The sequence below is a fragment of the Entelurus aequoreus genome, linkage group LG13, assembly GCF_033978785.1.
Source record: "Entelurus aequoreus isolate RoL-2023_Sb linkage group LG13, RoL_Eaeq_v1.1, whole genome shotgun sequence".
NCBI lineage: Eukaryota > Metazoa > Chordata > Actinopteri > Syngnathiformes > Syngnathidae > Entelurus > Entelurus aequoreus.
In genome coordinates, this window is record NC_084743.1 from 47,138,732 (window position 1) to 47,166,692 (window position 27,961).

The window sequence follows — 27,961 nt, forward strand, 5'->3', positions numbered from 1 at the left end:
GTGTATGGAATCATTGGGACCCAGAGTTAAAAGACTGTACAACTTTAATTCAATTTAAAAAATATTTTAAAGTAATCAATTATAAATAAATATGTTGAGAATGGATGCTAAAGATGTAAAATTAACACGTTGGAACTTTTTCATATGTATTTTATTTTATTTAGTGATTAATGGAAAACAAAGCATGAATCATACATATTTTAGTATTTTGTAGTGTCGAATGTTATAAAAGCCTTGATTAAATGAAATTATTCTGTCACACCGCGGTGAGGAAAGTCTTGTCTTGGTTTTTTCTGTCTTGTGATTTGCATGTATTATTTTGAAAAGCATCTCCTCTTGTTTCAGATCACGGGCCCTTCCTCTTGTGTCACCAGTCTGACGTCATCCCTGACCCTTGATTGTTTCCACCTGTTTCCCATTACCCTCATGTTCCATATAAGCCCATCCCTCTCCTTGTTCTGTGCCAGATTGTCTCGATCCTTCGTGCCTGTCTTGCGTCCTAGTTCATGTTCTTGTCTTGCCTCGTCCCACGACCACGTATGTTTATCCAGCGTTTTTCAAGCTGTAATTTTGAGTTAACCTTTTCCTCCCTTAGAGCGACCTTTGTTATTTAACCTTTTTCAACCGCAGTGGTGAGTTATGATTTTTCTTTAAATATTTCCTTCCTCAAAGTTTGAGTGATTTTTGTTTATATAAATGTTAGAATAATTGTGAGAGTAGTAAGTTTTGATAGTCCTTTATTTCTTCCTCCGTTTGGAGCGCTTTTTGTTAAAGTTTTTTATAGCAGGTTCGTTGCTAGTTATATTGTCTTATTTTTGCCTATTCCTCCGTTGGAGTGATTTTTGGTTCTTTCCCTTTTTGGAAACGTTTTTTGATATAGTAGAACCTCATAGTGATTGTATATTTTCTGCTCTGGAGGTTAAGAGTTATTTTCAAAATAAAAGCCTTATTTAGAACCTCCCCTCTCTGCATCTGAGTCCCTTCATTCGCCCAAGCCTGACATATTCAGAGAACAATGTTAGGTATGGAAAACAAAAAAAAACGATTTATTATTAACCATTTGGAATGGACTGAACCTGTCTTTAAGTTAGTGGTCACAATAATTCATTAAATCAAGCTCATGAGGGAATATATTTGTTACTGGATACTTTCTAATATGCTTCTGCCATGAACAATTTAAATCTGTAAGTAATATGCAACTATAATTATTTGTTTATGTTTACAATTTTTGGGTTTTATACCGCAATGTTGTTCAATTCCAGATAGCTATTACGTATGTTTAGCTTGTTTGCTATTGTGTGCTTAGCTGTAGTGTAGCTGCTGGCTTCTAGCTTTTAACTGGAGAGCCAGGTTTGCAAAAGTAAACACGCTGCAGAACTGCTTGTATTAGCGTGCTTATATTGGATATTTTAGAAGCAAGCCTTATACTTTTTTTTTTTTTTTTGCTGGTATAGTACTAAAATGTAAGTATTGGTTATGGACGCCACAAACATTCACAAATTGTTTGAATAGGATAGGATAGTGCCATAAATTAATGTTACTTCCCATGGAAACTGAAATGTCCTTCTGCGGTTGTAGTTTGCTTTACTGTAGAAGGGAACTCCACCATAAAACTCTCTTGAGATAACTTCTGTTGTGAATTGGCGCCATAGAAATGAATGCACTTGATTCGAATTAACATTACATTGTCAATTTTCACAATTTTCTCCAAAAAAAGAAATGCAATTGAAGACATCTTTCTACAAAGCGAGGCGCCAAAATGTAATTGAATAATATCCTAATAAACACGGCTGCAACTAACGATTATTATGATACTTGTATAGTTGATGCGATTTTTTTCCGATTAGTCGACGAGTCAAACGATTATGTTGTGTAGCTGCTAGCTCCTAGTAGCTTATAGCCAACCATGTTTTAAGTTTTTGGTATTTACTTTACCAAAATTAAAAAAAAAAAAACACTTTTGTCTGCTTATTAAAAACATTTAGCTTTTAACTGGATGGCCAGGTTTACAAAAGTAAACACGCTGCAGGACTGCTTGTATTAGCGCACTTATATTGGATATTTTAGAAGCAAGCCTTATACTTTTACTTCCCATGGAAACTGAAAATTTCCTTCTGCGGTTATAGTTTGCCTTACTGTAGAAGGGAACTAACTACCCCATAAAACCCCCTTAAATACAAACAAAATTTGTGAAACATATTGTTAAAAATGTATATGTATGATACTGTCAATTAAACATGTGAGTCTATATAAACTCATATACTTTCTGTAAAATGTACAGGTGCACCTTTAAATGTAAAAGCAGACTCTACGCCTTAGTCATACAGTACTAAACATGTATGGGATAATGAGAAATAATGATGGTGACACTGACCTAGTCCAGAGATGAACAGGAGGTGTTGGATCCCGTGACGTACTGAATCAGCCAATGTCAGGTTGACAAAGGCTTTAATGTTGAGATAGTCCACCAGGGTTAACCAGGAGGCATACTGAGATTGAAGAGGATCAGAGGGCAACGTGTCTGAGAGTGAGGGCGGGATTGTAAGAAGAATGGAAAAATAAGGTACATGTTTAAAAAGAACCTCAACAGTTATGGTTGTGATTAGCTGTGATTAAAATGATTAGCTTTCTTCTTACATTATCAGTGACTAACCCCAACTTTATGACCACCTCCACAATCTTAATTTATGCATCAAAAATTCTTCCTTTATCAGTATATAAATGCTCATTTTAGAGATGGAGTTACAGTATGTAAATGTCAGATTAAGAAAACAAACCGTATTAAGATTCTGTAATCATTTTCCAAAATCAGTGTTTACAGTACAGTGCATGTGATACAAAGAGCAGAAGAGGATTGTAAATGTATGACTACAGTACATAGAGACAGAAATGTGTAAATACAAATCTTAAAGTAAGGCTAATCAGTTTGTTTCATACAATGACAAGGTTAATGACCTGGGGCATCATGTATTAAGACTTGTGTAGATTTCTTACAAAATAAAAATGGTGTATGCGCAAATCCAAAAAACTTATGCATAAAAACATTCAAATGTATAAAAATGCGCACACAAATTAATTCTACCATATTTTTTTGGACATTCGAATTGAACGCACATGTTAGAGTGGCTGGCCACTCCCTGTCCACACACTTTTTAAATATGCAAATCATATTCAAATTAGCCATGTGCCTGAGATCCCACACTATGCACAATCAGAAAACCCAAAGATAATGAGCAAGATGGTGAAAATGATTAAATCCACAGACAAGGCGTTGGAGGTGCTTCTTGCTACAGTGAAGGCACGCCAAAATAAATGTACCCTTTGGCACCCTGTCCTCTGGCATTTTCAGCGAACAAAAGAGTGTTGAGTGGGATAAAGTGTGCAAGGCTATCAATTTATTGGAGTCCCAGAACCGCACACAGGAACAAATATGTAATAAGTGTTACTACATCAAGAAGAAGGTGAAAAAGAAGATGGATGTGGCCAAAACAGGTGAGGGGACTGGAGATAAAGTAGTGCTCAACCCATTTGTAAAGATAGTTACTAAGATGATTACGTAAAACTTCAGAAGAGGTTTAATTTGTGTAACTTACAACAAAATGTGTTTATACAGTAGCCTGCTCCCAGCCAGATTAGCGTTTAATGTGAAAATTAGGTAATATTTGGTTTGAAATCTTTTAAATTTAAACATGTCAGCATACTTTGACTCTTGTTTGATTACTCAATGTGTTACTACAACACAGGGGAGCTACTTGCAGTAGCAGCAATGTGACAAAGTTGAGTCCTTCCTCCACCGTCTCCGGTGCCATTATCCTACCGCAACCACCAGCTGCTGCTGTCCGCTCAACTGACTAAGCTGTGCTGGAGTCACAAGAATACATTGAAACTGAAATAGGTGGAAAAATGGTTGCCTGGACGTCCTCATAAATGTTAATATGAGGAATTAATAGCAAAGCATAAATGATCGTGTGGATAAATTAATCAACATCCTTACAAATATAAATATAAACCATTAAATGTATTGGTGAAAAAAGTAAATTTTGTGTCTCAATCTTTAACATTGTTGAAATCAAATCTTTGCAAAGCCAGAATGACAACCTCTGTATATCGCCAAAGTATCCAGAGGCCGTAGAAATGCGCGTACGCCAGCCAAGTTGGCGTGAGACACCGCGCATTTCCACGTTCAAATCACTCTGATTAGGGATGTCCGATAATGGCTTTTTTGACGATATCCGATATCCGATATTGTCCAACTCTTAATTACCGATTCCGATATCAACCGATACCGATATATACAGTCGTGGAATTAACACATTATTATGCCTAATTTTGTTGTGATGCCCCGCTGGATGCATTAAACAATGTAACAAGGTTTTCCAAAATAAATCAACTCAAGTTATGGAAAAAAATGCCAACATGGCACTGCCATATTTATTATTGAAGTCACAAAGTGCATTATTTTTTTTAACATGCCTCAAAACAGCAACTTGGAATTTGGGACATGCTCTCCCTGAGAGAGCATGAGGAGGTTGAGGTGGGCGGGGTTAGGGGGTAGCGGGGGTGTATATTGTAGCGTCCCGGAAGAGTTAGTGCTGCAAGGGGTTCTGGGTATTTGTTCTGTTGTGTTTATGTTGTGTTACGGTGCGGATGTTCTCCCGAAATGTGTTTGTCATTCTTGTTTGGTGTGGGTTCACAGTGTGGCGCATATTTGTAACAGTGTTAAAGTTGTTTATACGGATATCCTCAGTGTGACCTGTATGGCTGTTGACCAAGTATGCCTTGCGTGTGTGAAAAGCCGTAGATATTGTGTCCCTGGGCCGGCACGCAAAGGCAGTGCCTTTAAGGTTATTGGCGCTCTGTACTTCTCCCTACTTCCGTGTAAACAGCAATGTTTTAAAAAGTCATAAATTTTACTTTTAGAAACCGATACCGATAATTTCCGATATTACATCTTAAAGCATTTATCGGCTGAGAATATCGGTAGTCCGATATTATCGGACATCTCTACTCTTAAAACATCTTAACTTTGCTGTGAAAAAGGGCGGACGCCAGGTTTTTGTTAATGCGCACGGTTTATGCATGAGGCGCCAGCCAAGTCTGTCGGAAAAGTGTACTTTTATGATTTATTTTGTGATCTGACGCTGTATGGAAAATAAGATTTAATAAGTTAAAGTAAACCTGATGATGGTAGGGGGAAAACTGAATTACACACTGTAAGTCTTTAGGATGTGTTTACTCTTGAATGAAATATGCGACAATCCTGATTGAGAATCTCGTTTGATTGATTGAACACTGCAATATATGGAATAAAAACAATTGTGACAGATGCAATCATAAACTATATCATAAATGTATACTTTCATTATTTTCTCAGTCTCTCCATGCTGCAGTCTGGCACTTGTTTCGTTAAGTGCTGGGAAAAAAACAGGTTACCTAAAGCTGGTAAAAAAAAAGGTGTACGTTAAAAGGCGTTCTTACTGAGATCTCCGAGTTGAACGTGTCCCAGAACGTAGAGTCCACTCTTTTTAATATCATTGATGAATGTGATGAGGCCTGTACTGCTACGAGGGTTGGAAACCATCAGCAGAACCTGTGGCCTCCAGAACTTGACATGGTCCTTTCTCACATCTAGCATCAGCAAATACTTGCGCACCTACAGAAAATAAGACAATAGAAAAAAAACAGAAATGCATCATATTCTCTGAAAGTTATAATTGTAATCATAGTAAATTGAAATGTTTGTAGTGAAATATTTTTTTTGCACACTTCCGGTTAAAGAAAACCTCTGCTTCCTGAACTTTTTTTTGGTTGTATACTATTTTGGTGCTTTACCTGACCATAACATCCTGACCACAATCATAGAATTGTCTGCTGACATCCTTGGCTTGAAAACTGTCAGGAGTGAGATTCTTGAACAAACACAAACTGTTAACGGTGAGTCTGCTGCCAGTCTCCAATACAGTTGGTGCCAAGGCTTTATGTTGTTGTTTCACTTCAATCCTCTTGGACTGGAGGGCCACAGCAATCTGTTGCTTAATGAAACTGACATCCAGCTCACTGGGTTTCCCCCCCGTCCTCCCCTCTTGCAATCACACCGTTTATTGATTGATTGAGACTTTTATTAGTAGGATGCACAGTGAAGTACATATTCCGTACAATTGACCACTAAATGGTAACACCCGAATAAGTTTTTCAACTTGTTTAAATAGATTCATGATACAGATATATACTATCAATATATACTATCATCATAATACAGTCATCTCACAAGATAATCACATTGAATTATTTACAATCCGGGGTGTGGAGGGGGGGACGGGGACGGGGGGTTAGGTTTGGTTGTTATCATCAGTCATCAACAACTGAGAACAGAGAAATTGATATTGGAACAGTGTAGGTCTGACTTGGTAGGATATGGACAGCAAGTAGTGGGCAGAGAGAGAGAGAGAGAGAGAGAGAGGAGAGAGGAGAGAGAGAGAGAGAGAGAGAGAGAGAGAGAGAGAGAGAGAGAGAGAGAGAGAGAGAGAGAGAGAGAGATCAGAAGGCATAAGAAAAAGTATCTGCATTTGATTGTTTACATTTGATTATTAACAATCAGGGGAGGGTGTTAGTTTAGGGCTGTAGCTGCCTGGAGGTGAACTTTTATTGCGGTTTTGAAGGAGGATAGAGATGCCCTTTCTTTTATACCTGTTGGGAGGGCATTCCACATTGATGTGGCATAGAAAGAGAATGAGTTAAGACCTTTGTTAGTTCGGAATCTGGGTTTAACGTGGTTAGTGGAGCTCCCCCTGGTGTTGTTGTTATGGCGGTCATTTACGTTAAGGAAGTAGTTTGACATGTACTTCGGTATCAGGGAGGTGTAGCGGATTTTATAGACTAGGCTCAGTGCAAGTTTGTTTTACTCTGTCCTCCACCCTGAGTCAGCCCACTTTAGAGAAGTGGGTAGGAGTGAGGTGGGATCTGGGGTGGAGGTCCAGAAGCAACCTGACCAGCTTGTTGTGGGATGTTTGGAGTTCAATTTGAGGGTTTTGGAGGTGCTAGGGTACCAGGAGGTACGGCTGCAAAACTTCCACATACGCCGATCTTTCTTTAATTTCCTCCAAAAGCTTTTGGATAACTTTTACTGGAGTTAAACAGCAGAAATGTCTTTCCTAAGAAACTCCAAAAACCTTTTGATGTCGTCTCGTCTGTCAGCGCCTTCTTTGGGCCCATGTTGCTGCTAGGCAATAATGTCATAGGGTTGGTCCACTTTTTGCCAGCCCCTGGCTGACTAGTTTGCAGACTCGCCATTTGGCTTCATTCTTTTAGATTGTATTGCAAAAATCAACATCTTATACCACCAAGTAGGAATGCACGATTAAAAATAACATTTTTTTTTGTTTACCACTTTTTAAATCACGATAATTAATACCTAACATAATTCTTTAAGTGTTTCACACAGGTCGGTTCATTATGTAATTCGTAAGGAAATAGTCTGATGAAAAAAAGCTAAATAAACATTATCCATAAACTCAAAGACGGCTTTAAGGAAAATTTTGTGTTTTTGTTCATTATTAGTATTCACATTTAGGGCCTGATTTACTAAAGGTTTGCGTGTACTAATACACGTGGAAACCTGATAGCACACACAAAGCTGATCTACTATATGTGTGCACAGTGGATTGTGTCTCCTAAGTGAGCAGAATAATGGGGCGGCGTGGCGAAGTTGGTAGAGTGGCCGTGCCAGCAATCGGAGGGTTGCTGGTTACTGGGGTTCAATCCCCACCTTCTACCCACCTAGTCACGTCCGTTGTGTCCTTGGGCAAGACACTTCACCCTTGCTCCTGATGGGTGCTGGTTAGCGCCTTGCATGGCAGCTCCCTCCATCAGTGTGTGAATGTGTGTGTGAATGGGTGAATGTGGAAATACTGTCAAAGCGCTTTGAGTACCTTGAAGGTAGAAAAGCGCTATACAAGTACAACCCATTTATCATTTATTTATTTATAATAAGGCGTGCAATTCATTTTGCGTCTGTCTTTATTGACATACTATAAAAAACAATTAACAATAAAATAAAATGTACAAAAGACAAAGGGCTAGCTAAAATAAATACGCCATTGGAGACTTCTATCATAAAGTGCAAACAAGTGAAAAAATAGTATTATGCACAAAAGGCACACCCAAAAGAACACATTCATTGTACTGCTCACAGTATAGAACATATGTCTTAGGTTAAATAAAACGTTATTTCGTACGTTATTTTAGCGTGTCTTTGAGAGGTGAATGATTACGGGGTATCTAGGTACACGGCTGATGTTACGGTCGTCTGTATTTTGGGCGCACTCACAATTGTAGCTGTTCGTCGGGACTTTGCGCAATTCCAGGAGCTGCAGCATCAGCTGACCAGTAGCATCCGTCACTGCTCGCTGAGACCAGTAACTGCTGCGTGCTTTCAACTCAGTCTCCAATATCAATTGAAAAAGTCGCTAGATTTGTCCCTAATAGCTGTTTAGAAAAGCGCTAGTCAGAATCTGTCTAATTGTCATACTTATCTAAATGAGAATCATTCATTTCTATTTAAAAGAGAACTGCACTTTTTTATTTTTTATTTTGGCCTATCTCATTATGAAAGACAGGACGACGGATGGATTTTTTTCAATGCATTCTATATATGAAATACACGTAAATAAAAGTCTGCTTACTGCTGAGCCAATGGGAGCTCCACTATTTCGCCCATAAAATCCAATTAACCATTAAAAAAGCACCAACAATACTCAATTTACATTTCATGACTTGAATATCAACCAAGTATTGGTGTTATTGTTATTATAAGTGCTAACGCAGATTAACTATTTATAGCGGTGATGTAACCACTTCCGTTTGTCCCTATGCTTACATCATCGAGTGGTCTGCTGCTTCCTCACTTCTCTGCTCCCTGTAAGTTTATTGTAGATCATAAATGATGCCTCTCATCACCCTTGATCACCCCCTGGTAGGTGAGGGGAGCAGTGGGCAGCAGCGGTGGGCAGCAGCGGTGGGCAGCAGCGGTGGGCAGCAGCGGTGGGCAGCAGCGGTGGGCAGCAGCGGTGGGCAGCAGCGGTGGGCAGCAGCGGTGGGCAGCAGCGGTGGGCAGCAGCGGTGGCCGCGCCCGGAAATCATTTTGGTGATTTAAGCCCCAATTCCAACCGTTCATGCTGAGTGCCAAGCAGAGAAGTAATGGGTCCCATTTTTATAGTCTTTGGTATGACTCGGCCAGGGTTTGAACTCACAACCTACCGATCTCAGGGCGGACACTCTAACCACTAGATGTCCCTGTTACTACATTACATATATATTTACATCATGTATATCAATGATACCCTAGTGGAGGTGTTTGGATGTTTTTTTAGGGGCTCTATAGGCAGAATTGAATGGCTCCCATAGGCTCTAATGTAAGCAGACTTTTGATCGAATGTATTTATTATTTAGAATGCATGAAAAAAAAATCCATCCGTCATGTCTTTCATAATGATTGTGAACCATAGGCAAAATTCCCAAAAAAGTTCAGTTCCCGTTTAACAAATAATAGCGCTAACATGGTAGGCGGTGTTAGTACCTGTTGTATTCAGATGACATGCTAGCCTTACTGATGCTTGGATTAGATAGGATAAATAATTATTGCACGTTGTGTGTTCAAATGTTTCAGCATATTGCGCATATGTCCTCTTCTTGATGAACTTGCAACCTTATGATTATTACAAGTAGCGCTGTTGCAATCTTTTCAAGTAAAATGTAGTCAACTTTAGAGCGTTTGTTGCGCCGTTTTGAGATCTGACGTCACTACGCACGTACTACGCACATACTACGCACGTTGCGTAATGACTCCATTTCCACCCGAAAGGATCGGGTGGAAATCGTTTGACTAAATGGCAAGCGATTCCAAGGAATTGATACACTTGGAACCGGTTCTGAACAAGAACCGGTTTTCGATTCCCATCCCTAAGTAGGGGGAAATACGGAGTTCTTTGATTAAAAATATACCTCCAAACATTTGCTGTGCATGAAATGAACATTCAGATACTAAGAAAATGAACACGTCTTGGGATTCAGATAAGACTGCAAATAGGGAACATCTTAATATTCTTGAATGCTTGTGTGCCTGACCAATTTAGAATGCTGTTATTTCCAATACTAATACCTTAAGGCTGTTTATACTTGCGTCCAATTCAGAGAAGAACAAAGAACTGTCTCAGAGTACAGATCAACTGTCTACACTCATCTTATCATCAGTCTTCTTTTATCTTCCCATTTTCCTCTGTCTTCTCATTCATCAGGCTATCATCATTCGTCTGTCGCTTCAGTCTCATCCATCATCTAGTTTGCTCAATCACTCACCCGCGCACCATGCTTATATTCCATCTCCGTCTATTTCTTCACTTGATACCATCAGCATCGGTTTGCCTTTTTCTCCGCCATGTCTTTCCTTAACACTGTTGTCAGCAGCTTTGTTATCTCTTAGTGTGTTTTTGTTGTGAGCGCTTCTGTTTCAGTTTCAGTTTCTGCAATGTCACCTAACTGGCATTCAGTCACAGTGGCTGCTGTTGAGTCTTTGAGGTTCTAAAATGTGCAAACATCCCTGTAAATTAAGTAATTAAGCTGTTTATACTAAGTTTTATTGTTGATATTGCCAAGGCAAAAGAATGAGTAAACCACAAAAAGAAGGCAGGGATTTAGGAAAAAGGAAAAGTGCATTAAGTTAAGTGGCTGCAATAATGTTCTGCCTCTTGACAACCACCATCAACTGCCTTGGCAACAAGCCTTGTTGGAAACAGTGGTCCGTCACCTTGAGAGCAACAGGTTTACCGACAGAGGACATAGCGAACTGGTGACGTAAGATTGTGTGCCTATGCAAGTATAGCACTGCATTGAGGGGAAAAATATGCAGTGTGTGTCAGTTAGACCTGGTATAAAAGTGATGGATGGTTATGGAAATCAAAACAATGACGGAGTATGAATTTGGAGAGTGCATTTGAAGTGTGTTGTAGTCTGCTGCATACACTTGGCTAACTGAGGCGACAGTCTCTGTGTGTGTGTCTCTATAAACATTTTAAAGAGATTGCTTGGCAGAAGTACAAGTCCCCCCCCTTAAGTTGAGAGGGTGAGATTTTAGTTGCTGTAATAATGACAAGGCAATATTTTGTGTATGTGTGTGTGTGTTTGTGTCAGACCTGGTGGAAAATAAGAGCTTGGCTGATGTAGCCCCAGCTTGAGGTTGGACTGAGGTAGTGAATCAGCAGAAGCAGCAGCAGCATGAAAGCGATGCTGGCCGAGGCGTAGATAGCGTTGATAAGAAACATCATGACAGCACAGCCCACAATGCCCAGCACGCACGTATGCCAGGTGAAGTATCGAAAAGTGGGCCTGGGAAGAGAAAAAATAACACTTTTTATGCTGTCAAAATTGAAAGATGTTTGGATAAACACACAGTCTTGGTCAAAAGTTTACATACACTTGTAAAGAACATAATGTCATGGCTGTCTTGAGTTTCCAATAATTTCTACAACTCTTATATTTTTGTGATAGAGTGATTGGAGCACATACTTGTTGGTCACAAAAAACATTCATGAAGTTTGGTTCTTTTATGAATTTATTATGGGTCTACTGAAAATGTAATCAAATATGCTGGGTCAAAAGTATAAATACAGCAATGTTAATATTTGCTTACATGTCCCTTGGCAAGTTTCACTGAAATAAGGCGCTTTTGGTAGCCATCCACAAGCTTCTGGCAAGCTTCTGCTTGGTCATTTTTTATCATTCTCTTGACAAAATTGGTGCAGTTCAGCTAAATGTGTTGGTTTTCTGACATGTACTTGTTTCTTTAGCATTGTCCACATGAACGGACTGCCCCATTGTCCCTCATAACTGCCTTTTCTTCGGTGCAATAACCCATTCCACCAACCACCCTGTTTTTTTTCATGTAGATATTCATGTATATTTTGCACTTCTATATGTTTTATATTTTTATATATTTACACATTGTTTTCTTGCATGCACACATCGCACTGTATGGAATGGCCTCAATCTCGTTACCCTGCGTAATGACAATAAAGCTGATTCTGATTCTGATTCTGATGTTCTCAATGGGGTTTAAGTCAGGACTTTGGGAAGACCAATCTAAAACCTTAATTCTAGCCTGATTTAACTATTCCTTTACCACTTTTGATGTATGTTTGGGGTCATTGTCCTGTTGGAACACCCAACTGCGCCCAAGACCCAATCTCAGGGCTGATGATTTTAAGTTGTCCTGAAGAATTTGGAGGTAATCCTCATTTTTCATTGGCCGATTTACTCTCTGTAAAGCACCAGTTCCATTGGCAGAAAAACAGGCCCAGAGCATAATACTACACCACCATGCTTGACAGTAGGAGTGGTGTTCCTGGGATTAAAGGCCTCACCTTTTATCCTCCAAACATATTGCTGGGTATTGTGGCCAAACAGCTCAATTTTTGTTTCATCTGACATCACATGGACAAAAATAAGACCTTCTGGAGGAAAGATCTGTGGTCAATATGATCTTTTCAAACCCGTATGAGACTTTTTCGTCAGCTTTGGGCGAACTACGTCATTCGTGTGCACGGGCAAAGATGCAGCCCGCCAACAAAAATGGATAATTCATCACAACATCTGGTTTCGGTAAGCAAAGTCTATTATCGACAGCCAAATAGGTTATACTTGTACAGCGCTTTTCTACCTTCAAGGTACTCAATGTGCTTTGACACTATTTCCACATTCACACACCGATGGCGGGAGCTGCCATGCAAGGCCCTAAGCACGACCCATCAGGAGCAAGGGTGAAGTGTCTTGCCCAAGGACACAACGGACGTGACGAGGTTACTTTAATTTATTTTCACATAAAAACACACTCATTTTCAAAGTTTGATGACCATATCTATGGTAAATGGGTTATACTTGTATAGCGCTTTCCTACCTTCAAGGTACTCAAAGCGCTTTGACACTATTTCCACATTAACACACTGATGGCGGGAGCTGCCATGCAAGGCCCTAACCACGACCCATCAGGAGCAAGGGTGAAGTGTCTTGCCCAAGGACACAACGGACGTGACGAGGTTGGTAGACGGTGGGGATCGAACCAGGAACCCTCAGGTTGCTGGCACGGCCACTCTCCCAACTGTGCCATGCCGTCCCCTTATGGTGGCGACTTTTATTTTATTTTGTAGTAGTAGCAACTTCCTTGTTCATTTACGGAATCCGGTCAACTTCTTTTGTTTTCACATTATTGAATGAAATGATAAAAATAATAGATTAGATTTATATCGGGCTTTTCTAGACACTTAAAGCGAGCTTCACAGAGAACTGATAAAAAGGGATGCAACGGTATCAAAATCTCACAGTACAATATTATCACGGTTTTAAGGCCACGGTACAATATCATTGTATTATATAGAAGGAAAAAAAAGACTTTAAAATGCCATACTGTGTCAAAATAAGTGGCAGGAATGTTTAGGATAAACACGCTTACTATAATTCGGTCCTTCTCAAATAGTGGGGCGGGCCCCCTTTGGTGGGCGCGGTGTGATGCCAGGAGGGGGCGAGTGTGACCTCAGGGCACATACTTTTTTTACTGTACCAGAATATGATGAAGCGTATGTAGCATTTGGCTTCACTGTTACCAAGGTGGAGACGAGGAAAGGCCGGTGTGTTGCTTCTTTTAATGTTAATAAACTTACAATGTTATGCAGAGATATAGTTATAACAATTTTATAGACAAATTATACTATTTATAGTCACGGTGGCGAGTGTGGGGGGGGGCGTGCAAAATATCTTCTTCCTCGGGGAAGCGTAACAGAACATATTTGAGAAGCACTGCTATAATTGAACACAAACATAATGCTAAAATGTTGTAATCATAGTTATTACTAAGAAAAAAAATATTTTTAAGTGCAAAGAATTGTGCAGAAACATCCACTGTTTCAAGCAAATATTGAAAAAAAAAACTTACAGTTGATGTTTTTAAAGTAAAAATGTAAACAAAGTTCACTCTAGTATCATTCAACGTTTACTTTCTGAGAAGCACAGTGGACATGTTTATATTAGTTTGGAAAATGCTGTTCCTCAAAAAGCAAACTAACAATATAACTTTTAATAATGTAAATACCTCACAAACTGATGTTTGGTTCCGCTGGCTTCAAATATATTTTCTGGGTGACAGTTTGTAAGGCGGCGACTTGTCTAGGGTGTACCCTGCCTTCCGCCCGAGTGCAGCTGGATAGCCCCCCCACCGTTGAGAGAGACAAGTGGTGGAAAAATGCATGGATGTATTGAAGATTATTCAAGTAGCTTTTCAGTGTAAAGGGTGATTTACCTCCGAGCGGTGCAACGTGACCGGCTGGCTCTGGGTTGCCTTGGAAACGCTGGAGACAAAGTTGGCGCGCTTTGCTTTGCAGAACGCAGACTTTCTCTATTCCAGCAAATGTATTATGTTTTCGCCAAGGTTTGTTTGTGTGTTTGTTAGCAACATACACTACCGTTCAAAAGTTTGGGGTCACATTGAAATGTCCTTATTTTTGAAGGAAAAGCACTGTACTTCTCAATGAAGATAACTTTAAACTAGTCTTAACTTTAAAGAAATACACTCTATACATTGCTAATGTGGTAAATGACTATTCTAGCTGCAAATGTCTGGTTTTTGGTGCAATATCTACATAGGTGTATAGAGGCCCATTTCCAGCAACTATCACTCCAGTGTTCTAATGGTACAATGTGTTTGCTCATTGGCTCAGAAGGCTAATTGATGATTAGAAAACCCTTTTGCAATCATGTTCACACATCTGAAAACAGTTTAGCTCGTTACAGAAGCTACAAAACTGACCTTCCTTTGAGCAGATTGAGTTTCTGGAGCATCACATTTGTGGTGTCAATTAAACGCTCAAAATGGCCAGAAAAAGAGAACTTTCATCTGAAACTCTACAGTCTATTCTTGTTCTTAGAAATGAAGGCTATTCCACAAAATTGTTTGAGTGACCCCAAACTTTTGAACGGTAGTGTAACTCAAACAATTATGGATAGGTTTTGAATAATTTTTCAGGAAATGCCCGAAAACACAATTCCTCTAATCAGAGACAGGTATGTATTTACTGATAGAATAAGCTATCAGGTGTCTACTGTAAATGTGATATTCAAATTGTATCACTCAAAAGGTCTACACACGTCATGTAATCTAATGGGTTTAGGGTGACAGCGGGGTGTGATACTTTATTACGTGTACAGTATAAATACACAAAAAATACATTTATACCGGCTCAGTGGCCTAGTGGTTAGAGTGTCCGCCCTGAGATTGTTAGGTTGTGAATTCAAGCCCCGGCCGAGTCATACCAAACACTACAAAAAATGGGACCCATTGCCTCCCTGCTTGGCACTCAGCATCAAGGGTTGGAATTGGGTGTTAAATCACCAAATGATTCCCGAGCGCGGCCCACGCTGCTGCTCACTGCTCCCCTCACCTCTCAGGGGGTGAACAAGGGGATGGGTCAAATGCAGAGGACAAATTTCACCACACCTAGTGTGTGTGTGACAATCATTGGTACTGTACTGTACTGCACTGTATATAAAACCATTTAAATATCATCACATCACACATTAATAAATCTGATAAAATTCTTTATCATTAAAAGCACATTTGTCCAAACAATGAGGGTTCCTTTAAAAGGGGACCTGTGTTGATTTTAATCTTCATTTAACACACTTCCTTGTGGTCCAGATCATATGTATTGGATTGGCCTCGGTGTAAATTTGCATACATGTTGCTCCACGGGCACATTTTTAAACCTCTTTGAGTATGTCTGCAAAATATTCCTTTTGGAAGGCTGTCCTTTTAGATGTAAATCAGCCCTGTAAACTTTTGAAATATATATCCTGAAGACGAACATGACCTCTATATTTTAACAGTTGAAAATTAACTTTATAGCCTATCTTCCTGCATGTTGAACATCAGTGTTTTCCATGTCTATGTGGTAAGCCGAACACAGCTTATTTGAAAACTTTACACTAGCTCAGTATGCACACTAACATTACACAATTGGTTGTTTTTTTTACTTACAGCTTTCTCTTGTGGTCCTTCAACACAACCAAGTAGTAATGTCGGCAGTTTAGGGTCTAATAAAACTTTGTGATGGGCTAGAGTGTCAAAACAGTCCCGTGTAAAACAATACAAATACCGTATATTACCAAATAAACGACCTTGTGCAAATAACCGCCCATGTCCTAATAGCCGCCCGGGCTCTGACCCCATTTTGTGAATTAACCGCCTCTTCCTAATAACCGCCCATGTCCAAATAGCCGCCCATGGGCTGTTATTTGCATAATTTAGATTAAAATCCTATTGATTTCATTAAACCCAATTTATAAGCTAAAAGGAAAAGCAAAGGTGCAGTAATTCTGGTAATTACGGTAACAGCAGACGTTATGTGGGGATTCTGGGTAATCAAGATATTGCAAAGGGTCACCGCATATAGCGTAACACACACTCAACGACAACAACAAACCCACGAGGAAAAGTTTCAACATGGCAAGCAACAGTAGCAGTGAGTTGAATGAACAGGATACCGGTACACCACAACTGATGGACGGGAATACTTTAAGGGTGAGAAGAACAGAAAGTTTGACATAAAGTTCAAGCTAGCGGTTGTGAAGTATGCGGAGCAGAATTCTGGATTGACAGCGGCCAGGCAGTTTAACGTTGACCCAAAACGTGTACGAGAATGGAAACAAAAACAGGGAGAACTACTATCTCAGTCGGCAATCGATGGAAAACGGGCTCGCTTATCTGGTGGAGGTAGGAAGAAAGTGAGCGACGAGCTTGATGCTAATTTGTGTCAGTGGATACATCACGTATGCTGCTTTATTTAAAACTTGGAGTACTGTAGCCTTTATTTTATTTAAGTGACAGTATTATTGTTCTGTTTTGATGGTGGGTTTTATACTTGAGTACTTGGTACCATAATTTTATTTTTCCCAGTAGGCTGCTTTATTTAAAAAGTTTATTTATTTTTAGTATTGGTATTCTCTTTGACAATTGTTGCACTACTGCCATGTTGAGGCCTTGTTGATCTCTTGTCTTTTGATAGCCTACCTCATGTTGATCTCTTGTTTTTTTGTTTGTATGTTTACAATAGCTTTTACATCTAAAGTTTTTTGTACGAAAAAAAAATACTGGACAGTAACCATTGTACCATAACCAAATAATGGCCTGGTGCACAAATAAATAAAAGCCTTGTGCAAATAACCGCCCATGTCCTAATAGCCGCCGTAATGGTCTGACCCCATTTTGTGAAATAAACGCCCGGGCTACTATTTGGTAATATACGGTATGTAAGTTTCCTTCTTTTGGAGACAGAAGGCAGGAGGTTATGGTTTGGGAGGCTCCAGGCTGCAGCAAACAGTCTCGGCTCATCTTGAAGCAAAGGAGGGAGTGCTTGGCCAAAAGCATGACCACATATGTACGTCCACACCATGCGCCCACCGTTAGACGCATCCTAAATTGCGTGCAAGCTCACATCCAAATACACAAACTCTATGATTTAACGGTTTTGCATTGTTTAGCAAGAGTATCCACATTGTAACAACATTTATAAGTCAGAAAATGTGAACATTATCATAATATATCATATTATCATAGGTCCCCTTTATAGATAATAAGTGTGAAGATGGTGCCGTTACGGTGTTTTCTGTTGATTTCCTACGCCAAGTTTGTCATCACAGTGATGATTATTCTTAGTTTCAAATAAATAATACATTAGCCATGATCTTTCCTTTTAGGAGAGATCTTGATCTGACACTGCCTCATTCCTTCAAACTTTGCTTTTACGTCTTGACCACACTGGTGGCCCCTTCTTCATCCTATTGGAGAGGGTGTAATTACGATAAAAGCTCACTTTAGCCACCTCTTCAACCCATCTTGTATGTCTTTCTCTTCCATCATTAGCGACAATGGTAACGCCATACAATCGCCTCTCTTATCCCATCAATTGTCTCTCTCTGGTTCTCCACCAGATGATGGTCAATTTGCTGACAAAGCTATTACCTTTAGATAATCAAAGCAGGTAAGACCAGACATTCACGCTGAATGATGTTTCAAATGATGGTAAAGCCAGGACAGAAACTTTATTTACACACACACACAAAGAAGAAAGAGAGGAAAAGTAAGACACTGAATGACCTTACGCAACACAATAACTATTTCTGGTAAAGACATCAAGTTAAGTTAATGGTGTGAAAATATTTCCTTTTAACTAGTAGGATTAGTAGTCAAACAAATACAACAAAATCACTGATTTCTGCAGACCACTGCTAGTAGATATCACCCAAAAATGTCATTGTCAAGAGTATGAGTTGATCTGTGTTTAAAAAAAAGTGTGTTAAAATGGTTTTACTGTTGATGTTAATTGCACATTAAAGCATCAGTTGCTAGCAATAATTAAACAATCTAAATAATACACTGGGGATAGTATGGACAAGACTGCTATGCTTAGCTTTGATTTATAGTATTACATGTCAAGAAGATACGGAAAGTGCGCCAATTCAATTTAACATTGTTTTGGTGTGTGGTTATTCATGTATTTTGCCAGAACACCATCATTTACAAATTGTACTCAAATCCAATATTTGGTGATCCATCTTCGTTTTATTGCAGTGCAGCGCATTTTAATGATTAAGTCTAATGATTTGGCTGAGGACAAAGCTTTCACTAGTTGATTCAGATGGTCAGTTCACACATTATTACACAGACAATCAAAGCGGTTCCAGAGAATTAGGTTGAAATTTAGATGACGGATGGGATTTAGTAAAGACTCAATTGGTGTGTTTGTTTCACAACTAAGACTAAAGAGATCACCTGTCACACAAATGTGACAACATTTTGTCCTGGATCAAAGTCAATAAAAAAGGGATTCTACTTGTATAGTATGTGTTGCATAAGGTGCTCATTTGCACGCCTCAGTGGGTAGAGTTGTCAAAAACTGTACTCAAGTAAGAGAACGGTTACTTCAGAGTAATATGACTCAAGTAAAAGTAATACCGTAGCCATCCAAATAATTACTTGGGTAAGAATAACTAAGTATTCAGTGAAAAAATACTCAAGTGCTGAGTAACTGGTGGGTAACTTATGATTTATTCAGTAGCTATGTTTTTAATGGTACTTGCACTAACACTGTAGAAACACTGCTAAAACATGTACAACAAAAGATGCACATTTTACGGTCACTTATGACCGGTGTTTGGAAAATTACTTTGAAAAAGTCATTAATTACAGTTACTCGTTACTTTGCAAAAAAACTTGATTGAATTATTAACGGTAATACTCATTAATAAATTAAATTAATTACTAGGGGAAGTAATTATTGCATTATTTATTTTTTTAATACTTTAAAATATCTGGCATATGCATTTGAGATGTTTCATGAAATCCAGTGTGTGTGAGTGTGCATTTAAAAGGCGGTGCTTGATGCTGAGTGACGTGTGATGCCAGCACCCAGACAGAGCAGCATTAGCTCAGCTGTGTTTGTTAGCTCAGACTTGTAGTTTGCAGGTAGTGAAAGTAGCTCCGTTGAATCTTTTCAGTGGATTGTTTTAGCTAGTGATGGTCTGATGAAGCCTCATTAGGCATTGAAGCACTTGAGCCAATTGGTTTGAGAATTTCTCAAAGCTTCACACATGCTTAATGTTTACAGCGATAAGCATATTCGGGAGTTGACGTTGCAGAGAATCGAACAAACATGTGGCATAAATGGTAGATGCGTAAACCATGTGTGTACTTACATGTGTGTTGTTTGTTGTGTGATGTTGCATCCGTCTGTTTGATATGAAGTTATTTTAGTGTGGTGCTGGTTGTTGTTTTCAGAATCATTCGTAAAAAAATATTTACAGCATTGAACTTTCTGTGCTTCTGCCGCTGTCTTGTTGACATACAACCACATCAAAAGTAGTGTGCCGGGTTACACCAAACGTGTCATTAACGGTGTTGTAACATACATAAAAGTAATTAATTAGATTAATCATTACTAGTAAAAGTACTGGTGTTAGTAACACCGTTATCATTACACTTTAATTCAGAACACTGCTTATGACCCTACAAAAGGACTAGTGTTAGCATAAGCGCAGCTAAAACAGAAAAAAAAACATGTACAATTTACCACAACAGGTTTTCTGTAGTTGGAAGTGGACTTCTTGTAGGCTGAAATTTTGTGATATGATATTGAAGCTCTGTTTTTGTAGTTTATAAGGAAAAGTTTAAATGAAGAGATGTGGTGCCTCTTCTGACAGCGAGTCGCTGTAGTTTTCTTCACTGCTACGAGATTACAATATTAATATGTCACTTTTCAAACTGGAACTTGCAATATTTTTGAGTGCAGTCATGTGACTGCCAGGCTCGGTTTGATTGGTGAAATGGAGTAAAAACTCACTTGCAGTTGGATTTGATTGGTGACATAAAGACATGTAACAGAGCCCGCAGGAAAAAGTGTTTTTAACAAACCAAAACAGTACGAGTAATTGCACGCAGTAATCTACAGATCAATGTAGCAATCTGAATGAAACTCAATGTAACAGAGTAAAAGTTGTGTTTTTCTTTAAAAAAATACTCAAGTAGAAGTAAAAAGTACCGTATTTTCTGGACTAAAAGTGGCTACCTTTTCCTACGCTTTGAACTTTAGGGCCTATAAAACGGTGCGGCTAATTAATTATTTTTTTCTCTGCAAACAGCCATAATGTTTTGCATTAAAAAATTGTTTTCATAAAACACGACAGAGAAACTTAAAAAAGTGTGTTATTGTTTGTGCTATGGCGTCATCTTTTGGAGGAGTTTGCCCACTGCGTGTGCTGCGGGTTGCAGGTTTACAGTATTTATTTCTGTTTAGTGCCTTGAACCGGAAGTACAAGTTGTCCATAGCGTTTCTACTCGTACGGATTCTTCATTAATTACTCCAAGCAACACATCTAAGTTTTGCCAAACTAAAGCAATTCATACTTACCGGTACTAAACCCTCACATGTTTGATAGCGGTGTTTTCATGCATATTTGTACTTGCTATCTTAGTGTAATCAAGCTAGCGTTGTTAGCATTAGCTAATATGCTAACACGTTTTGGAGTGTGTGTGTTAGTATTATGAATTTACAATTGCATTCTTTTTGTATTGTTTTAGTTTCACAAATTCTTCAGTAAATTCACCAAAACATCACCGTGGACTTATTGAGTCTGTTTAGCCGATAAGAGGGTTAGTTTCCGCAGCTAGTGGTTTCATGACGATGACTTCTGTTTTGTTTGATCACCCATTTTACTGCCATGTTACAAGCACAGTTTGGAAACAATTGGGTATGTAAATAAATGTTTACAAAAATTTTCTGTGTAAATAACCCCTTTTTACAATGCATATATCTGCGGCTTATAGTGTAATATATTGGAATTGTTTTTTTCTTCTAAAATTGAGTGTGTGCAGCTTATATACCGGTGCACTCTATTGTCTGGAAAATATAGTATGTTGCATTAAAATTTATCTGACAAAAAGTTACTTAAGTGACTGTACATGTTACTACCCACCTCTGGCTGTCTGTGCTTACATTAGGGATGTAACGGTAATATAAATACTGTGATATTTCGGTTACAGTGGGGGGGGGGGGGGGGGGGGGGGGTTAAGATTTACCGTAGAAATTCAATAGTAATATGAAGCTGTAGTCACACATAACACTCATCACGCTCAAAGATAACACTAAAAACACACAAATACGACACAATCACACGCAGGCAATATGAAAGTCAGGCATCTGCATTCACACGTCAATAATAGGGAACAAAAAGAACTGCTGCATGACTGACACAGCCAGTCTCCAAATTGTAAGCCTTTATCCACTGTATACTGCCTGTGCAGACACATTTAACAAGTAGACATCTTTTCCGCTACATCATAATTTCAAACACACCTACACAATGCCAAATTTAAGGGAAAGGGAAATATTTCTGCTAAATTAGTTATGCTAATTACAGAGCAGCTCTCCAGGGAGAGACGGCGCTAAATGGCTTTTCATTCTTTTCGCCTGGAAAGAGCCATGGGAGAGCGCCAGACAGAGCACAATGAAAGGAGCACAAGGAATTAAAAAAAAAAAACAAGAGACCTGCGGGGACTGCAGGTCCCACTGCCAACTGGGAGAAGTTAACAATAGAAATGTTTTGCCTGAGTCTTTGAAACCAGCTTTCGAAAATGCATGTAAACATCTTAATCTGATATTGTTTAACTTTTTAAAAGTCCTGCTTTATTGGATAATCATCGGAGTCGGCATTCTCTACATGCGTGGCGGACTAACGGTTCAGACCTTAACAACAACAAATTCACAAAAGAAGTCGAAGCCTCAGGGAAGGGGGCATGTTTACATCAACGAAACGAGACACATTCTTGCTACAGAAGCTAAAGTAAGTCTGAAAATGTTAAAGTACTGCATATGGAAATAATAAAAACCTGCTTTGTCAGTGGAAGAAGATTAAAGAAGAAGATTGTTATAAGGGTGTTTTGATCAGAGTTTTATGCTGCCAATTCCAATACCAATCATCAATAAGTAAGACCAGCTGATACCAATCACATGTATTACCTGGTAATTTTAATTACAATTATAATCACAAAAATACACATAAATGCGGTATAACAATATCAACAAAACACTCATAGTTTTTTTTTTTTTTCTCTTTAACTACATACAAATATTTGAGCAAAATAAAGTTGATAGTAAAGAATAACTAAACAAAAGTAAAAACTACTATCAACTCCTCTGGTTTTTGCCTTCAAACTCCTCCTGTGTCCAGCGACATATTCCCAGAATTTGTAAACAATAAAAAAAACTAATGTCCCCGTAGTATCCATTATATACTGTCACTAACCTTGGGATCATATGGATCAAAACAAACTTCCCTTACGTCAGGGGTGTCCAAACTTTTTCCACTGAGGGCCGCACACAGAAAAATTAAAGCATGCGGGGGCCATTTTGATATTTTTCATTTTCAAACCATAACAAAATATATGGATTTTTTATTTATTTTACCTTTAGGGGTCCCGGGGACCATAAAGGGTCTCAGTCATTAAAATGTTAAAAATAAGTCCGATTATTATTATTTTTTAATTATTTAACGTTTACAGTAAATCTCTATATCAACTTCAAGTTGATATAAAGTATTACAAATGAAAAACATTTTTTTATGGCTTTTCTGTCAAAAACAACTTAGTTTTTTTTATAGTAAAACTGAAATATGCAGTATTTAGTAATTAGAGCCCTAAAAGATCAATAATGCAGGACACCATTGATTTTAATTCTTTCATATTTTTGAGTAATCACAGTGAAAAGATAAATAAAAAATCACTAAATATATTTGGGATCCAAAAGGTGCCCCACTCATAAAGTGATACATTTTTAATAGGTTTTTCTTTTACTTTCAACACTTAAGTTACGAGATCAACTTCAGATATATCTGTCGATTTTATGCTGGAACAATTATTTTGTTTGTTTTATGTGCTTTTGTCAAAGAAAACGTTGATGTTTTTATATGGCTACTACACAATATATGCAATATTTACCACATAAAACATTTTAAAGTGAAATATCTGAAGTAATTGGAGTCCTGAAAATAATTCATTATAACATGGATTTTTTTGTCGTTATTTTTTTTTTCTGAGCAATGGCAAAAAAAGGAAAATAAAGACAGACAAAAGAAAAAAAAACAGCGTACATGGCAGCTTTTGTGTCAACATTGTAACTTTTTCTCGTTAGATTTCACCTCATTCCACTTTTTTTAATGTTCTTTTTTATTTTTACAATAGTATTTCCAGAATGTGTGGCGGGCCGGTAAACAATTAGCTGCGGGCCACAAATGGCCCCCGGGCCGCACTTTGGACACCCCTGCCTTACGTGTATGCCTGACTGTTTCACAGCAACAGAGCACTGTTGTATTATCCTCTCTCTAGAGTTTTATTAATCTACCGGTACTTGTTAATTTCCTGTTAATGACTGATTACTTTCTGTTGTAACGCACTTCCATCTAGACTTCTTAAAGTTTAAATGCTAGTTTAGCGACTAGTATGCCTTCCTGTCTGCTTCCATTTGTTTTTACTCAGTGTGTAACATGTTTAGCTTCACCCTCCAATGATAACGCTAATTGTAATCAATGAAGTTTATTTGCCACAATGGGGGTGTGGATTATTAATTTAGGGGAATGGCTCCATACTGTGTATGAACATAGACATTTAGCTGCTAAGTGACAGAAATAAATAAAATTACAGGCAGCTTTTGTCAAGCTATTGTTGCCATCATGCATGCTAACATGGGCAGCTGATCAGGTAGTGAAAGGCTGCACCACCAAACAAGTCAATATGAAAGACAAACAGCACGTTGGCCTGCTCGATGGAAAATCTGAGTAAGAAAACATGATGGAACAGTCAATTGACAAAGTATTATGCACACTCTGCAGGCAGGAGTTTTTACTGCAGGGGGAATTCATAATACAAACTGCAATGTTGGGAGGTGATATGTCATAACAAGGAAGTAATGTACTGTGCCTAAACAGCTTCTCTCCAGTGTGACAAATTAAAAGGGGAGGCACTTATCATGTTTGGAATATATCTCTGAGCCTAAAGGAAGTTTTTAATCCTGGAAGGTACGACTTTAGGAACGCAGTCTCGGTTACTGCAATTGGAGATCTACATCTGTAATGACAGATAACAGCAGTTGCAACCAGACATATGAAATGACTTACAAGAAATATTTCAAATACCAAATGCCAACAGAGTCACAATGTAATCACTGAGCTAAAGACACACAGGTACCTTCCTCATGCTGCTGCAATGTGAAAATGGCTTCACAGAGCGCTTATAAATCAGGGTCATTGCAAGTGTCCTAGGGATACTAGCCACACACCAAAACATAAACATTGTAAATTTAAATCTCTTAGCATCTCCAATCCCAGGTACCTGAAGATCCAATTCACATTGCATTCCCCTCAAACACAGTTTTATTGCAGGTCCCTATCCAATATGGGGTCATAAGCAGAGGCCAGGTTTATGTCTTTTAATTAGTACACGGTTGCCATAGTAGTATCCAGCTGGAATACAATCACTCCCCTTTTCACACATAAACAATGGTACCCGTAAAGAAGAGCGAACGAGAGGGAGCGTGATTAGAAAAGAAAAGAGAAGATGTCCAACAAAATATATCCCAGAGAGTCTTATTTATTACTTTTATTATCAACATGTGACCTGTTCTAGGGTATGATATGCAAGACATACAACTGCATATTGGAAGGTAATGGGCCACAATAATTGGTGTGTGTATTTTTGGATACTCGTCTTACCTGAAATTAGGTGCTGAGGCCCATTCCAGAGCGAGGCATGCCAAGTCCACAGCAGCATAAACCAGCAAAAAGAAAATGGTCACAATACTGGCAATTGTGTTGAGCTTCCCCGAAAACAGCACGAGCTACAGTGAATGAACAAAAGAAGACAGAGAGGAATAAATGAACGAGTAAAAAGTAAAGTAAAAACATTGCAATGAAACAGACCATTATGAAAAGAGAAGTTTAGGGGAGGCTGACCTTAGACTGTTGTATCTCACCAAAGTGGGTAGCAACCATTTTATTACAGCTTCTAAGGAAGGGTTTCCAAACTTTTTGACCCGGGGGCCACATTGAGTTGAAGAAATTTGGCTGGGTGCCGAAAGCCGACGGCATGTAAAGTAACGATATATACACACATATACTGTATAGCCTATACACATTATATATATATATATATATATATATATATATATATATATATATATATATATATATATATATATGTGTGTGTGTGTGTGTGTGTGTGTGTGTGTGTGTGTGTGTGTGTGTGTGTGTGTGTGTGTGTGTGTGTGTACATATACAGTTGTGGTCAAAAGTTTTGACATGGTGTTCATGGGAGTAAAGGCCTCACCTTTTCTCCTCCAAACACTTTGCTGGGTATTGTGGCCAAACAGCAAAATATTTGTTTCCTATGACCACAGAACTTTACTCCAGAAGGTTTTATCGTTGTCCATGTGATGTCAGATGAAACAAAAATTGAGCTGTTTGGCCACAATACCAAGCAATATGTTTGGAGGAGAAAAGGTGAGGCCTTTATCCCAGGAACACCACTCCCTCCGTCAAGCATGGTGGTGGTAGTATTATGCGCTGGGCCTGTTTCGCTGCCAATTGAACTGGTGCTTTACAGAGAGTAAATGGGACAATGAAAAAGGAGGATTACCTCCAAATTCTTCAGGACAACCTAAAATCATCAGCCCGGAGGTTGGGTCTTGGGCACAGTTGGGTGTTTCAACAGGACAATGACCCCAAACATATGTCAAAAGTGGTAAAGGAATGGCTAAATCAGGCTAGAATTAAGGTTTTAGAATGGCCTTCCCAAAGTCCTGACTTAAACGTGTGGACAATGCTGAAGAAACAAGTCCATGTCAGAAAACCAACAAATTTGGCTGAACTGCACCCATTTTGTCAAGATGAATGGTCAAAAATTCAACCAGAAGCTTGTGGATGGCTACCAAAAGTGCCTTATTGCAGTGAAACTTGCCAAGGGACATGTAACCAAATATTAACATTGCTGTATATATACTCTTCTTGTTAAAAAAGGACACACTGAAAACTCAGGTAGGCCGCAGTTTGGACACCCCTTTTCTAAAGGGACAACAGTATGTGGACATGGTGTGTCTTAGAGCAGTCAGTGTACAGCTTGGAAAGCAAAATAAATGTACTGTCCCTTGAATATAAAGCCGTTATGGTCAAAATTTCTAGCAACACAAGTGAGTGCATTTCACTGTGAACATATTTAAATAGTGGCCAAAGTGTGAATACGTAGTGTGCGCACTGAGCACCATTGACATCTACCCCTGCCTTTATCCTATTGGGCACGTAATTCACTAGTGCTGCGCAGGCTGAAATCTTCTTCTACTCCTCCAATGATGGCATCACTGTGCGGATGGATGTCAGAGACCTTGCGCCTTAGGATACCCTACATGTGCTCAGTTTTGGTCTGGGGATTTTCTTGGCTACTCCACTTACACCTTTAGCTTCCTCAGCAAACACAAAATGTGTATTTCAGACTCTGATGAGTATGTTTATTATATCTTTATTCTGTTTCATCTTTGATTGTCACTATTATATATTCACATAAAAAAAGCTTCGCTGAGCTTGACTGAGTAATAGTTGAGCGTCTGAGGCGAGATTACAATCAGATTTTGTCATCAGTAAATCATTCGAATGGTGGAACATGCAGAGAGAGCAAGAAGACGAGAGTCAACGGTCTCTGAGGAGCTAACGATTTCCATCTAATTGCTCCCCTTCTACTCAAAGACAGTTCAAATGGGTTAAAAAGACAAGAGTGGGACTGACGAAGAGAGAGATAAACGGAGAGCACAAATAATAATAGACCATTCAGCCTCTTCCACTCTCAAACAATATTGATATTTTTGTCAGGCCTCTTTTTCACCAAAGATTTTCTCTTTCCTCTCTGCCAATATTGCAGTATTCAGACTAAACAGACTGTATACCACTTCAAAGACACAGTAGCTTATTCAACAAGAATCCCTGACAATCTGTTCTGCATACTTTTTCATTTAAATTATTTGTAATTTTATCTTGTATTTTTGCCATTGATTATGATGATACCCGGTAATTTGATGGACTGATCTATTTTACAAAGCAGCTGCCTTCTAGTTCTTAAACATGTAAACAAGTGTGGGATAATAACAGGATGATAATCTTTCATTTCGTATAAAGAGTGTTTAAGTGTTTCACTGATTTAATCAATCAGCACAAATCGCCTGACTAGTTTTGTACAGACCTGGATCTGTAAAATTCATTCAGCTCGAGACTCTTCTGGCTAAGTGCAATACAGGATAAGTGCAATACAGGATATATGGATCAATCAATAAAT

At 38.7% G+C, this 27,961-nt stretch overlaps 1 protein-coding gene across 1 annotated transcript in view; it reads right to left on the reverse strand.

The window, feature by feature from the left end:
* The window catches only part of LOC133663456 (solute carrier family 12 member 9-like), a 135,314-nt gene that overhangs the window by 13,354 nt on the left and 93,999 nt on the right, over positions 1-27,961 (reverse strand). The window contains exons 9-12 of the mRNA XM_062067934.1: positions 25,357-25,481; positions 11,187-11,379; positions 5,479-5,653; positions 2,375-2,521 (exon numbers count right to left, since the gene is read on the reverse strand). Coding sequence (XP_061923918.1) covers positions 2,375-2,521; positions 5,479-5,653; positions 11,187-11,379; positions 25,357-25,481 — 640 coding nt within the window. The remainder of the gene's footprint in view (positions 1-2,374; positions 2,522-5,478; positions 5,654-11,186; positions 11,380-25,356; positions 25,482-27,961) is intronic.